This window comes from Mus caroli, chromosome 15 (assembly GCF_900094665.2).
Source record: "Mus caroli chromosome 15, CAROLI_EIJ_v1.1, whole genome shotgun sequence".
In the NCBI taxonomy this organism is placed as follows: Eukaryota; Metazoa; Chordata; class Mammalia; order Rodentia; family Muridae; genus Mus; species Mus caroli.
Window position 1 is genome coordinate 96,820,218 of NC_034584.1, and position 12,710 is coordinate 96,832,927.

The 12,710-nt window shown below is 51.9% G+C and overlaps 1 protein-coding gene across 1 annotated transcript; it reads left to right on the forward strand.

Moving 5' to 3' along the window:
* The first annotated feature begins 4,922 nt into the window (after nucleotides 1-4,922).
* Nucleotides 4,923-12,510, forward strand: Hoxc9 (homeobox C9). Its single transcript, XM_021183632.2, has 3 exons — nucleotides 4,923-5,184; nucleotides 9,147-10,238; nucleotides 11,960-12,510. The coding sequence occupies exons 2-3, from the start codon at nucleotides 9,701-9,703 to the stop codon at nucleotides 12,202-12,204; spliced, it is 783 nt and encodes a 260-aa protein (XP_021039291.1). The 5' UTR covers nucleotides 4,923-5,184; nucleotides 9,147-9,700; the 3' UTR covers nucleotides 12,205-12,510.
* The last annotated feature ends 200 nt before the right edge of the window (nucleotides 12,511-12,710 follow it).

Consider the following 12,710-nt stretch of genomic DNA (forward strand, 5'->3'; position numbering starts at 1 on the left):
TGGATGGGTTTTTTTTTTGTTTTGTTTTTAGTGGCTTTTTTTTTTTTAGCGACACCCCCTCCCCCAAAACACTGAGTGTGTGGATATGTGTGTGTTTTGTGTTTGACTCATCTCCTACAGCCTTTCCAGAATGTCTCTTGGCGGGTTTAATGTAAGTGAGAGACCATAACGTTGATTTAAATATTATCCAGGTGACCACAATAAGTCAAGGTCATAAAACAGTAATGTCAGGACGGTCTTGGTGCGCGCGAGAGGTGGATTTTATGATCTGCAAATATAATGTGGTACTGCAGTAAAAGATGCATTTAAAGGTGACTGGAGGAGGGAAAGAGGCAGAGAGCAAACTGCAATCTTGAGGAGCAGACGGATCTGATTGCCTTCGGTACTGGGGCTGGATGCACCCCACCACTGCTGGGGAGTACCTCAGGAACCCCCACCCATCTAAACAGAGGAATAAACTTAACTGCCGGAGGGGCACGAGGAGTTAAGCCCCCGCCCTCGACAGCAGCTTACACAAGCGCCAGCGGCAGCAAGAGAAGGAGGAGGCAGCGACAAGGTAAGAGAATCGGTTTCTTGTTCTTCTCTTGGCGGTCGACTGAGGACTAGCAGCGTTCCCAGGTGCCCGGAGAGCAGCGCGTAGAGCACGGAGGAAGGTGTTTTGGGCGTCTGTGTTTTCTGAGAGACCCGGATTTTCCTTGTGGCCGCCAGCAGTGGAGGGCAGCGGCTATGAGCTCCCTCTCCTCCCCTCCCTGGCCCACTGCCGCCCGCCGTGGGGTTCGGTGGTTAAAGGGGGGTAAATTGGTGGTTTTGGCTTCTTTATCTTTGATGGCACTTAGGGGCGTCTGGAGATCCACCCATCAGCTTAGGTGTCTCTGTCTGGTTGTAAGGTAGAAGGGTTGGAGCTTGAAGCTTGGGTTTTCTTGCGTTTTTTCTGGTGTGGGTGTGAGCCTTGTCCATGTTCTTGGTCTTCGTGTTCCCAAGCTGTAGGGATTTGCCAGACAAGTGGCCCGACTGTAAGTGGCTCCTGAGCACAGGCACTGTGGTCTAGACACCCATGTTTGTTGAGAATCCTGAGACAGAGTCTGGGAGAAGAGTAGAGGAGAGCCAGATGGACAAGACAGGAGACCCAGCTCAAGAGTGGAAGAAGGATCCAGCTCCCCCCAGGGCCAGGGCCAGATGCAGGGGGATAGCTCTACTGCAGTACTGGGGGTGGGGCAGGGATTTGGCGGCTAGAGGTTCCTTTTCACCAGATTTTCCCAATGCAACTTGCTTATACCAGAAACTAAGGGGAGACTATCAGACCCTCAATCCACCCAGCCACCCAAAGTCCACTCTCTAGTCCTTAGGGAGGTTGTAGGGCTGAAAGGGGATCGGGCTGAATCTCTTCCTTTCCCAAGCCCCTTCCCTTCTTTGGATAGATGCAAAGCCCTAAACTCCGGCCCTGCTTGCTCAGCTGATCTGTGGCTTAGGTAGTTTCATGTTGTTGGGATTGAGTTTTGAACTCGGCAACAAGAAACTGCCTGAGTTACATCAGTCGGTTTTCGTCGAGGGCCCCAATCCACCTCCCCTAACCCTTCCTTCCCTTGTGGGACTGCCTCACCACCCATCCCAGAAAGGGCAAAATAGGTGCAGACTGAGGAGGTCAGGCTGTGAGTGGGGCCATGGGACAAATTCTGGACAGCCCTGCTTTACAACCATCTCCCCCTCAGCCTGTCCCAATCTTTGGAATGGAGGGAAAGGGTTTCTCCCCCCTCCTCACTCCCGTAGCTATTGTCTCCTGTGCCCAGCTGATAAAGACAGACAAAGAAGGTCCAGCCAATTCCAAGGAAATGCAGGAGTTTGAGTTTGGCCTGTTGGGCCAGCTTAGTTGAGGAACAGGGTGGGGCAGTCATGAAAGGACGGAAAAGCTCCTAAAAAGAGGAGGGAATCTCTGAAGTCTCTCCCCGCTACCTCTAAGGAGAGAGCAGTGCTCCTTTGGAAAGTGAGGGTGTTGGTGTTCAAAGAGTTAGGGAACTCTGAGAACAGTAGCCTCTTCTTCCCTCCATAGCTCCATCTCCAGGGAAAGGATGGATATAGGAAGTGAGTACATTAGTGGAGAAACACCAAGTCCAAGTCGAAACCTTCTTCAACACACCCTGTTGAGGGCAAAAGCCCAGCTCTGGTCTGTCTGTCTGTTATCCGTAGGCCTTGGTCTGTATATTTGCCTGTCTGAGGCTGCTAGGCATTTGCCCGTCCTTGTGTTCTGTGGAAATGTCTGGGTAAACAGACACTGCCAGCGCCCACCGTTACCATATTGTTGAGAAGGCTGTTGGCTGATGGTAGGGGGCGGAGGGGAGAAGAATGGGGCAGAGGGAGATCTGAGCATTGAGAAACTTTACAGACCTCCTCCACTCTGTTCCCTTCGGCTTTCTTAATTCTGGACTTGGTTTGTCAAGTGAGGATCTCAGAAAAGGTTTTCTGGTCTTCAGAGGAAAAAATGGGGGGGATGATCAGGGAAAAGGGGAAACAAGCACAGGCTCTGTTCTCAGAGACTCTGAAAAGGAGAAACCCAAAGGAGGCCAGATTCTTGGGGCTCTTTTGTAATTATGATTATGAAAGCAGGGAGTACAACCATGTCTCTTAACAAACTATCATGGAGATTTTTGTATTCTCAACATGGTGTCTTAGAAAAAAAGAATGTGACTTTAAATTTATGACAAGTGTATAGGTCTCTGTTTCTATCTGTCCCTTCTAGGTTTTTTGAAATCTCTCTCTCTCTCTCTCTCTCTCTCTCTCTCTCTCTCTCTCTCTCTCTCTCTCTCTGTGTGTGTGTGTGTGTGTGTGTGTGTGAAATTCATTTTGACTTCTGTGAATATTGGAAAAGAAGATGTGAATAGACTCCCCCACTTCCCAGCTGAATTGTCGGTCCTATCTGTTCTCCATCCCTTTGTGTGAGGAAAAGTATTTAAATCTCTATGGCTCCCAGGGAAATGAGGAGGTTTCCAGAAAGATGGGCCAGTTGGTGAAGAAAGATATGTAAGGGAATCCCCTGGTTGGGGAGCCCATATAGTCTCTAACTTCAGAGTCTCTGAGGCACACAGCCAGTTTGGGTCTGGAGCAAGGTGGCTCTTGGCTTAGAGAAGCTCTTGGCTTAGAGGAATGGCCCTGATGAACCGAAATTTATCAATACAGGGCTTCTGTGCCTTGAGTCACTTTGCCCCTATTTCCAATTCAAAGATGATGGATTTAAAGGAGGTGGCCACAGAGTCAGGGGTCAGGGCAGTCTCCTCCCTAGATCTGGAGAAGTGGAGCAAGGTCTCATAGGGCCAAGGTGAGGGCCAGTCTGATGGTCACAGTCCACCCCGGGGGCCCTGGGACTGTGGATCATGGCTAAGGCGATGGTAATTATTTATTCGCTTCGCTGGAAGGGAGTGATCAGAAGGAACAGCGTGAAAAGGAGGGAAAAAATTATCTCTCTCGTCTGAGGATATTAAGATGGATTTTTATTTCTTAAAGGACCCTCCCCGCCGAGAGCACATAAGCGTAAACTTAATATATGCTCCGCAGCCCAACTCTAGAAATCGCAATAAAAGTTAAAACCTCCCCTACTGGTTTTTTTTAATTATGATATGGGAAAGGGGAGCAGGATTTATAGAGCTGAACTCTCGGCGTGTGTTTGAGACTTGCGGGAGAAGGAGGAAAAGGCAAGAGCTCGCCAAGGAGAGCCCTGATCTCTGAGATGTCTCGCCGGCAGTGGGGGCTTAGGCTCAGCCCAGCTAATCCGCTGTGGTCTCCCTGGGACCTCACCCCAGCAGTCGGCCTTGCTTCGGCTCACTTGCTGGAAGATGCAGCCCTTCTTGAGAACAGGTGACGTGAAGGCGGCAAACGGGAATAGGGGAAGTATAAATGGGAAGACTAGCGCACAGAGCTTTGTGTGGGTCCTTGCTGGGGACGAGGTTAGCCCAAGTGTAGCTCAGCGGATGGCTGGACTCAGAAGGGTGTCCGGGCAGGGCACAAGAGCAGGGACAGGGTGGACTGTGTGTGGACATCGACCACAGACTGAGTAGAGTGGACTCCTGGTCTGTGGTCAGCGGCGAGCCAGGCAACCGGATGTTGAGTCTGTAGGAAGGACCTTGAGGTCTGTTGGGTGTTTGGGCTGCCGGGGGCGCGGCAACCAAGAGTATTGAGGGAGTGTGGTGTGCGCGGGGCGCGGCGGTCTGCTTGGGCGAGGCTGTAGGCCCCCCGCACATCTCTGCGGCTGATGGGTTGTGTCCGGGACGACTAAACTAGGGTCGAACCAATGATCAGAGCATGAAAATAAATGCAGTTATGTGTTCCCCCCTCCCCGTATACGCAGTTCTTTCTTTCTTTCTTTCTTTTCTTTTTTTTTTTTTTCCTTTCGGAGATACCTGGATATGGTCCAGAGCAGGTTGTCCGCGGGAGGGCCCCGCGAGCGGCAGCGTGCGAGGGAGGGAGGGAGGGCGAAGGAGGGAGGGAGGGAAGGAGGGCGGGTGGCGGCGGCTGCGGTGGCCAGGGCTTCCCTCCCTGGGCGGGAGGCTGCTACCCTGCCTCTGTGGCCGTGGGGAGCCAAGAAGCAGGTAAAGGAGGCTTTCTGAGGCGGGATTACACCAAGCCCAAGGTACCAAGTCTTCCGGGCCTCCGCTTAAGGTCCTGGCGGGAGAGAAGGTAGGGAGATCGGCGCCCACCAGGCCTGGCAAGGAGGCCTCGGGATGTTCAACCTGTGTATGATTTCAGTCTCACACTCATGTTGTGGTCTTTCTGCATTGGGAGACGCCGCTTGCCTGTCTGTTTGAGACTTCCCAAACCCGGGCACTCCTTCCAAAGGCTCAGAAAAATTCGTCGTCGGAATGTGTACTTTCATTCATTGGATTTTCTGAAACTCGGCAGGGCTGGCTACGACAACCCAGGTTGGGGGGGAGCATTCTTCCTCTTTTCTGGATGTGTAGTCCTTTGGCTCCTTGGTCACAGGCTGAGTTTTCCGGTTCTAGGTTCGCGGGTCGCCCTGATGTTTGAAGCTAGACAGCTCCAGTCGGTTAGGGAGGGCGGGGAGGGACCCGCGGCTGTGGCTCCTTAATTGTACTTCGAGCCCTTATTGTCTCTCCTTTCGCCACCTCCGCTTCCTCAGTCTGGGCTCCAAAGTCACTGCAAATTTCCTTGCGATACATACATCACACAAAAGATCAGGTAACAACGCGCTCAGAGCCATTGAATCAGAGCACAGGGCAGCCCTGGTTCTGGGGCGGCTACCTCTCCAGTCACTCCCCAGGCTGGAAAAACAGACTGTGTTGGGGGAGCCGGAAATAACCCCGTTTGTTGCGGAGCGGCAGGGCGGGGGCGCCGGCGCAAAGGCAGGCCGGGCAGGCCATGGCGTTGAGAGGGCCACGTTCACAGGCCCTGGGGGTTTCACGCTTGCGGAGCTTGGGGGCCTGGCTCTTGGTGTGGTGGCAGGGATCCCAGATACCCACCTTGGGCGGGGGTAGCACGCGGTTCTCCTCGCAGCAAGCAGGAGAACTCAGTTTCTGCTTCCAGCTCAGGCCTTAGCTAGGAGGAGTTGTGTGTGGGTGTGTTTTTCCCAACAAAGAGGGATCAGGAGAGATGGGGGGGAACTAGAAGGGAACCAGGGAGGGGGGCGGGGAAGGCGAGAGGGCAGCGGAGGGATGAAATGAGCCCATTTCAGGGGGAGAAGGAAAATGAAAGCAAAGCCTCCTCGGTTCAGGGAGGGTGCTGAGGAGCAGAGAGCGGGCTCTCAGCCTGCGGCGGCCGGGATGGCCCGCTGGGGGCACAGAAGAAAGCCTGTTTTAAATTTAATCCGAACTTGACGGTGTGGATTGAACCGGAGGGAATTTAAATCATTAAAAGGGAGACACGCGGTAGGGGGAGGGAGGAGGATGACTCTAACCTATCTGTTTGTCTGTCCTTCCCACAGTGCTATCTTGGCTGTGTTCTCAGTTGCCCAGGTTTGAGGTGATAGCGGTTTGCCCATCCCCCTTCAGGGGACTCCTCTCCTGTGCTCACTGGAATCTGTTGGGGGTGTAAGGTGAATACAGAATAGTCAACTAGAACTGGGCTTTCTTCCTCCCTTTCCAGCAGTGACTCCCATTTTCCTCAAGTCTCTCAGGTTGCCCCATTGATGCTAAGAACAATTGAAAGGAGTTGGGTAAATGAGAGAAAGTCTTAAAATAGAATAGGAGATTCAGTGGGAGTAACAACCCCCAAGATGAGACCTTGTTTCTTCGCATCCACACATCCACATCTTTTCCCTCCATATCTACAAGCCTAGATTTAGGGAAAACCTGAAAGTCCACTTCACAGTCCTGACCTGCTAGCTTTTAAATGTGAAACATGAGAATCACAGCCTATATGAAGGACCTGGGCCTAGTGGCCTCTGGATTCCCAGTCTCTTATCAGACCCCTTCCTTTAGGCTACCTCTTTCTAGGAGGCATAACAGAATGGGACATTGGTAAGGAGGGGCCTGTGGGCAAGGCCTGCTTCCTGGTCCACAGCTGTGCTGACTTCTGAGTGGGGAGGGTCTAGAGTTCTTGCTTCCAAAAGGAAGGAAAGGCAACAGTCTCTCTCCTGCTTCCTGGGGGATTTGAGGGCAGCAGGAATCCCTGTATGGTACCCCTGACTGCCCAGCTGCCACAGCCTCTGCAGGGTAGGCAAGCTGGGAGTGCAGGCTGCCCAGGAGTTGAAAAGAAGGCAGTGTTCAAAAGGACAAGGAGAGAAGAGACTCTCATTACAGTCAAGATGCCTATAAGAGGGGCTTTTCCAAATAGAAGAGGGTCCTTAAGGACTTCTGTTTCAGAACGTTGAGGTAAAGGCAGACAGGCCCTGTTGTATAGTGAAGATGCAGAGAAAGAGCAGGCATGACGTCTCCTTCCTCTTCTATTTCTTCCTCTTTCACTAGAATGAAGCTCAGCCCCCAGCAACCAGAGTGACTGCTAGGCTAATATCAGATTCCGTGTCCCAGAGGCCTAGTATACCCACCGGAGCAGGTCTCCCAGAGGGGATGGAAAGGAGGCCTCTTACTCCTTTGTGTCCAGACAGAAGTGGCCGCCGCGCCTGGAGCGGTCCCGCGGCAAAGCCTCGGCAAGCAAGAGAACTGCACAATGCCATGGCTGCTCCTCCAGCCTGTGCCCTGCCCCGTTCTGCCTGCCTCTCATTGCCTGACTCTCCTTTGAAAGTCTTCCTTTCCTGCTCTTAAGTCTCTTTATCTTGCCTGCTTTCTTTCCTTTAATTCTTATCTTTTTCTTCCTCTCTACCTTAGCCCTTCTTTTCTATTTTTCCTTCCTTCAGCCTAGTGACCTGTTTAAATTGGTCTCAAGCTCTGTCCCTTGATGTCCTCTTGGTCTCAGTCTGGCCCCGGGCCCCATGAAGACTAAATGTCTGTGCTCCTTGCTGGCAGCAACTGCCCATGAGCCAGGCTAAGTCCCCAGGCACCCATGCTTGGGGGAGGTGCTGACTATGCTGGGGGGGTGAGGGTTGAAGAAGAAAACCTCTGCAGCAGGACTGGAACCTCCTATCTGTTCTTTGAACTAGTGAGGGAGATTTTTTTTTGATTGACAGGTAACCTGACTATATCAAGAGCAAAGAAGTGTTCTATTTCTTATTGTAATTTGGATTTTCCAAATTACAGTCCAGACCTAAGGAGAAGGCAGTGAGAGCTGAGGTGAATTAATCTGAGTGCTTCTTCCTAACCAAACACTTCCTTGTACACACACACACACACACACACACACACACCTTTAAAAAACTTAGCCCTGATAAACCGAAAAGAGAAGAACCAGAGGAGGGGGACATAGAGGTTGGGGAGGGCTCCTGTGGTTCTTGAGTCTCTCCTAAATACTGCAGTTGTACCCTCTCCCCAACATTTATTGCCCCCCAACACACACACACAGCATCCTCTCTAGCACTTCCCCACCTTGGAAGAAATAGAGAGAGAAACATAGAAGAAAATCAGCTCCCATTCCCACACTTTGGTCTGGTTCTGGAGGCTGGAGAGAGGAATAAAGGCAGACTTGGCTGGGTCTGGGGAGCCCTTTAACCAGCTGCCTTCAGAGCTTGCATCCTAGCCTCACTCCCTGCCTATCTCCCCTCTTACCTCTGACTCTGAGACTACCCTTCCTTCAGACTCATTCTGCTCTGTCTGGGAGCACTAAGTCTCTGAGGATATCACCTGTCCCTCCATTCCCCACCAACCTCTTTGCCCCTTCTCCTGCATCCATACTTAAGATTTTTCTGCATACCCAAAGCCTTCCTTTTGCTAAACCACCATGGGAGGTCTGCTGAAAACCTAGGCTGTATGCACAACAAACCCCAAATTCAAGGGGGTGAGGATAGCAGTCAGTCAACTTATTGGGAGGGTGTAATCCAAGTTGTCTGATATTTCCTTTCAATCACACTGCCACCTTCTGAATTCTTCCATCGGACCTCAAAGAAATTGCCTTCTTCCATCCCTCCGTTGCTTTTTTTTTCCGTTCCAAAAACAGCCTACAATTTTATTTAATGAAAGACACATTTATGAACAATCAAATGATCCTCATAAAAATTTTATTGAAGGACGTAAAAACAAGCTACTTGCCCACGACCGAGGTCGCTCTCTCGATTTGCCCGTTCTCACCCTGGCTCTCTGCAGACAGAACCTCCGAGTGACTTCTTTGGGGGGGGGGAGAAGGGTGTTGCAGAGATGGACCTGGGGGCAAAGGAGGGTGAGCAGGCAGCTGGGATGGGGATGCCCCACTTAAGTTGTGTAGCTCTCTCCTCCACTTCTTCAGGCTGGCAAAGAAACAGAGACAATAAATTTTAAATAAAGGCTTGTACATCTGTGCCAAAGCAAGAGGAGACTTGTGAGGTTGATGATAAAGGTGTGTGAGATTCCCAAGCTTCACTCCTCCCACCCCACAGACCACCTTTCTCAAGCTTCTCATACCCTAGATTTGGGAAACTGAGCTGACCAGGGGCAGAAGAACTCTCCCCTTTCCCTCCTTCCCTCCCTCCATCCCAGCTTGTTCAGTCCCCTCCCACTCTCCCTCCCTCGCTGCTGCTGCTGCTGTTCCTGAAAGAAATACATACATACACAGTATTTAAAAACGCATTTTTAAAAGCCACGTTCCGAACTGACAATCGCTGATCTCCGTTCACTCAGAGACTGCAGGAGCGTCGGAGCCGACAGAGACAGATTACGTCAAGAAATAGTTCCTCCACCTACCTCGTCCGGCCTCCCCGCCCCTGAGGGGCTCCCCGAGCCCATCTCAGCTCTGGGGGTCCAGGAACCCTGGCTTCTGGGACTGGCATTTTCATCTTGGTTTTTTTTTTATCCTCATGGTAGGGGGAGCCATCTGCTTTTGGCTGCACATGGTCAAGGGGGGGGGGTCCCTGATGAGATATGATTCGTCCGGGGAGGGGGGGCTGTCTGGCGCCTTGGGTCCAGAGTTGCAAATCGCCAGGAAAACGCAGGTCGCGGGGATCAGCAAAGAGAAGGGGGTGGTAAAGGGGGGAAAAAGCAAGGGGGAAAAAAAGCCCCTGCGCATTGATCCGCGCCGTATTTTTGGGTAAATACGATCACGTGGGGGCTGGGGAACCAATGAGCTGCCGGGAAAAGGCTGGAAAAATAATTACCTGCCTTGATTGTTCTGTGAGCAGATAAAAAGTACATATACAGTTCATACAATAATCTTATGTATGTAAAACCCTGTTACGATGTCGGCGACGGGGCCCATCAGTAACTATTACGTGGACTCGCTCATCTCTCACGACAATGAAGACCTCCTAGCGTCCAGGTTTCCGGCCACCGGGGCTCACCCTGCCGCCGCCAGACCCAGCGGCTTGGTGCCGGACTGTAGCGATTTTCCGTCCTGTAGCTTCGCGCCCAAGCCGGCTGTATTCAGTACGTCGTGGGCGCCGGTGCCCTCGCAGTCGTCCGTGGTCTATCACCCTTACGGCCCCCAGCCCCACCTCGGCGCCGACACGCGCTACATGCGGACTTGGCTCGAGCCGCTGTCCGGCGCCGTCTCCTTCCCCAGCTTCCCGGCCGGGGGCCGTCACTACGCCCTCAAGCCCGACGCCTACCCGGGGCGCCGCGCCGACTGCGGCCCGGGCGACGGCCGCAGCTACCCGGACTACATGTACGGCTCGCCCGGGGAACTGCGCGACCGCGCCCCGCAGACACTGCCCTCGCCCGAGGCGGACGCGCTGGCCGGCAGCAAGCACAAAGAGGAGAAGGCCGACCTGGACCCTAGTAAGTTGGGAGCAATTTTCCTTTACAACCAGCTCGGGAGGGGAGGGGAGGCCAGGCGGGGACAGCTAGATTACAGCCCCTCCGAGCGGCGCGGGCAGCGCGGGAGAGGAGCGAGGGCGAGGGGGGATGAGGACTCAATAAAAGCGAATTACCTTGGGGAGCTCTCAGGAGCAGGAAGGTCTGAGAAGGGGGCCCAGGCAACCAGGTTGGGTGAGGGCCGGCCAGAGGGGCTTCTCTCCCAGAGGCTAGCTTTGAAGGAAAACTCCTGAATCTCCCTCTTAGCTCAGTTTTTTGGTTTTTTTTTTTTTTTTTTGGTTTTTGTTTTGTTTTGTTTTTTCTCAGTAGTCACTTTGGAGGGGGGGAGGTGATGCAAACAGGGACAGGGGCTGGGCTGGAGGGCTGAGATTCATTTTGTGGTTTGAGAAAGGACAGGGCAGAGGTGAGAAGGATACTTAGAGCAAAGGGAGGAGAGATATTATCCCTACCTCTCACAGTCAGAGTGGGTAGTCTTCATCCCATTAGGGGTTAATAAAACAGAAGGTCCATTGACTTCTCCCCCAGGAGAAGAATCTGGGGGTGCACAGCCTAGGAACTTAGGTCAGGACTTCCAGATATAAGTGGAGGAGAAGTAAGGTCTGAGTTTCCTTAAACTTGAAAACCTACTTTTAAGTGTCCACAGGAGTGAAAGAGTTGTGAATGGGGATCGGAATATATATATATAACAAGGAAAGAATCTTCAGATTTTAGAGAGAGAGAGAGAGAGAGAGAGAGAGAGAGAGAGAGAGAGAGCATTTAGAGAGACAGGAGAATTCTGAGTGTTGCACAGAATGGGGGGTGCTGACTAGGTAAAGAGGTGGGGGCAGGTGTAAGCTGCAGGGTCAAAGAAAGGGGGAGAGGAAGAAGGAGAAACAGCAGGGGAGGGGTACAGTCCCTTGGATGAGAGGAAGTGTCGGGGGGGATCCCCGGGAGGAGACTTCAGGAAATCTTTTCCTCTAGCTCTATAAGGGGCCAGGGCCTAATTATACCCCTCTGAAGGCTTCCCTCCTTGCTCTCAGCTACTCCCATAAACCTGAAATTGGAGGGTTGTCTCCTGCAGAGCTGTCCTGGGGCTGGCTGGAGGAGGGGGGCACTGGAGTCCAACACATGACGGAGCCTTTCTCCAAGGCCAGCAGCTCTGTGAGGAGAGGGGAAGATTTTCCCCATCCTGATAACTTCACCCTGATAATTCGCCTCAGCAGGGTTGAATTCTGAGCCCAGAGATGGGTACTGGAAAGAAGTGAGGGTTTAGGGACTCTCAGGACTTGGTCGTGTCTGTGAGGATGGGAGGGGGCAGAGGAGGAGGGAGGTGGGGAGGAGAGGGACCTTGCTATAAAAATAAAAAACAAGAGAGAGAAGCGTTTATGGGCCTATGAAATGGTTGGGAATTTGGACTTTTTATGAGGATATTCTCGAATTACTACTCTTGAAGCTAAGGACCAGACTGTGGGAGCTTTGGTAGCTTAAATTTTACTACAGTTTTAGGTGCTGGAAGCTGAACAGGGAGGGGATATAGGGAGGGGGCTGGATGCAAAAGAGAAAGGAGGAGATGCCTAAAGCAAAATGTGTCCAAATTCAGGTTCAATTATTGAGTTTGGGGAGCTTGACTAAACCTAGGGTGGGATGACAGAGGTCCTGAGCTGGAAGGGAACTTTACTGACCCTTGCCCGTGTTTGGCCCTCCAGGCAACCCCGTGGCCAACTGGATCCACGCCCGTTCCACAAGGAAGAAGCGCTGCCCCTACACCAAGTATCAGACGCTGGAACTGGAGAAGGAGTTTCTCTTCAATATGTATTTAACCAGGGACCGTCGGTACGAGGTGGCCCGTGTTCTCAATCTCACTGAGCGGCAGGTCAAAATCTGGTTTCAGAACCGGAGGATGAAGATGAAAAAGATGAATAAAGAGAAAACCGACAAGGAACAATCCTAAGCCCTGCCCCAGCCTGCTGCCTCGGCACAGCCAAGGGAAACACAAAAACCCCCACAAAAAATGCCCCAACCCAGGCGGGAGAAAGCACGAAAAGAAAAGGAAAGAACAAGATAGAGAAAAGCCCACCTTCTTAAAAAGAAAAGAAAAAAAAAGGAAGGGGAAAAATGCAAACTCTTGCGATGTGGGAGGGTTAAGTGTTGAGAAATTGGTGTTTAGAGTTAGTTCTATCCATCGAGGAGGAGGCAGGAGAGAAACTGCGTTCTCTTCCCCAGCGCAACTGAAATAAATGACACACACAAATGTGAATTTTTTTTCCTTCTTTCTTCAAAGAAGCCAGTATTTTGAATCTCTCTCTCTCTCTCTCTCTCTCTCTCTCTCTCTCTCTCTCTCTCTCTCTCTCTCTCTCTCTCCCTCTCCTCTCTCATATTTGGTCTGGGCCATTCCTTCCTGGGCCTTGGGTGCTCTGCGGGCAGATTTCATACAAAAAGACACACAATGATGATCCC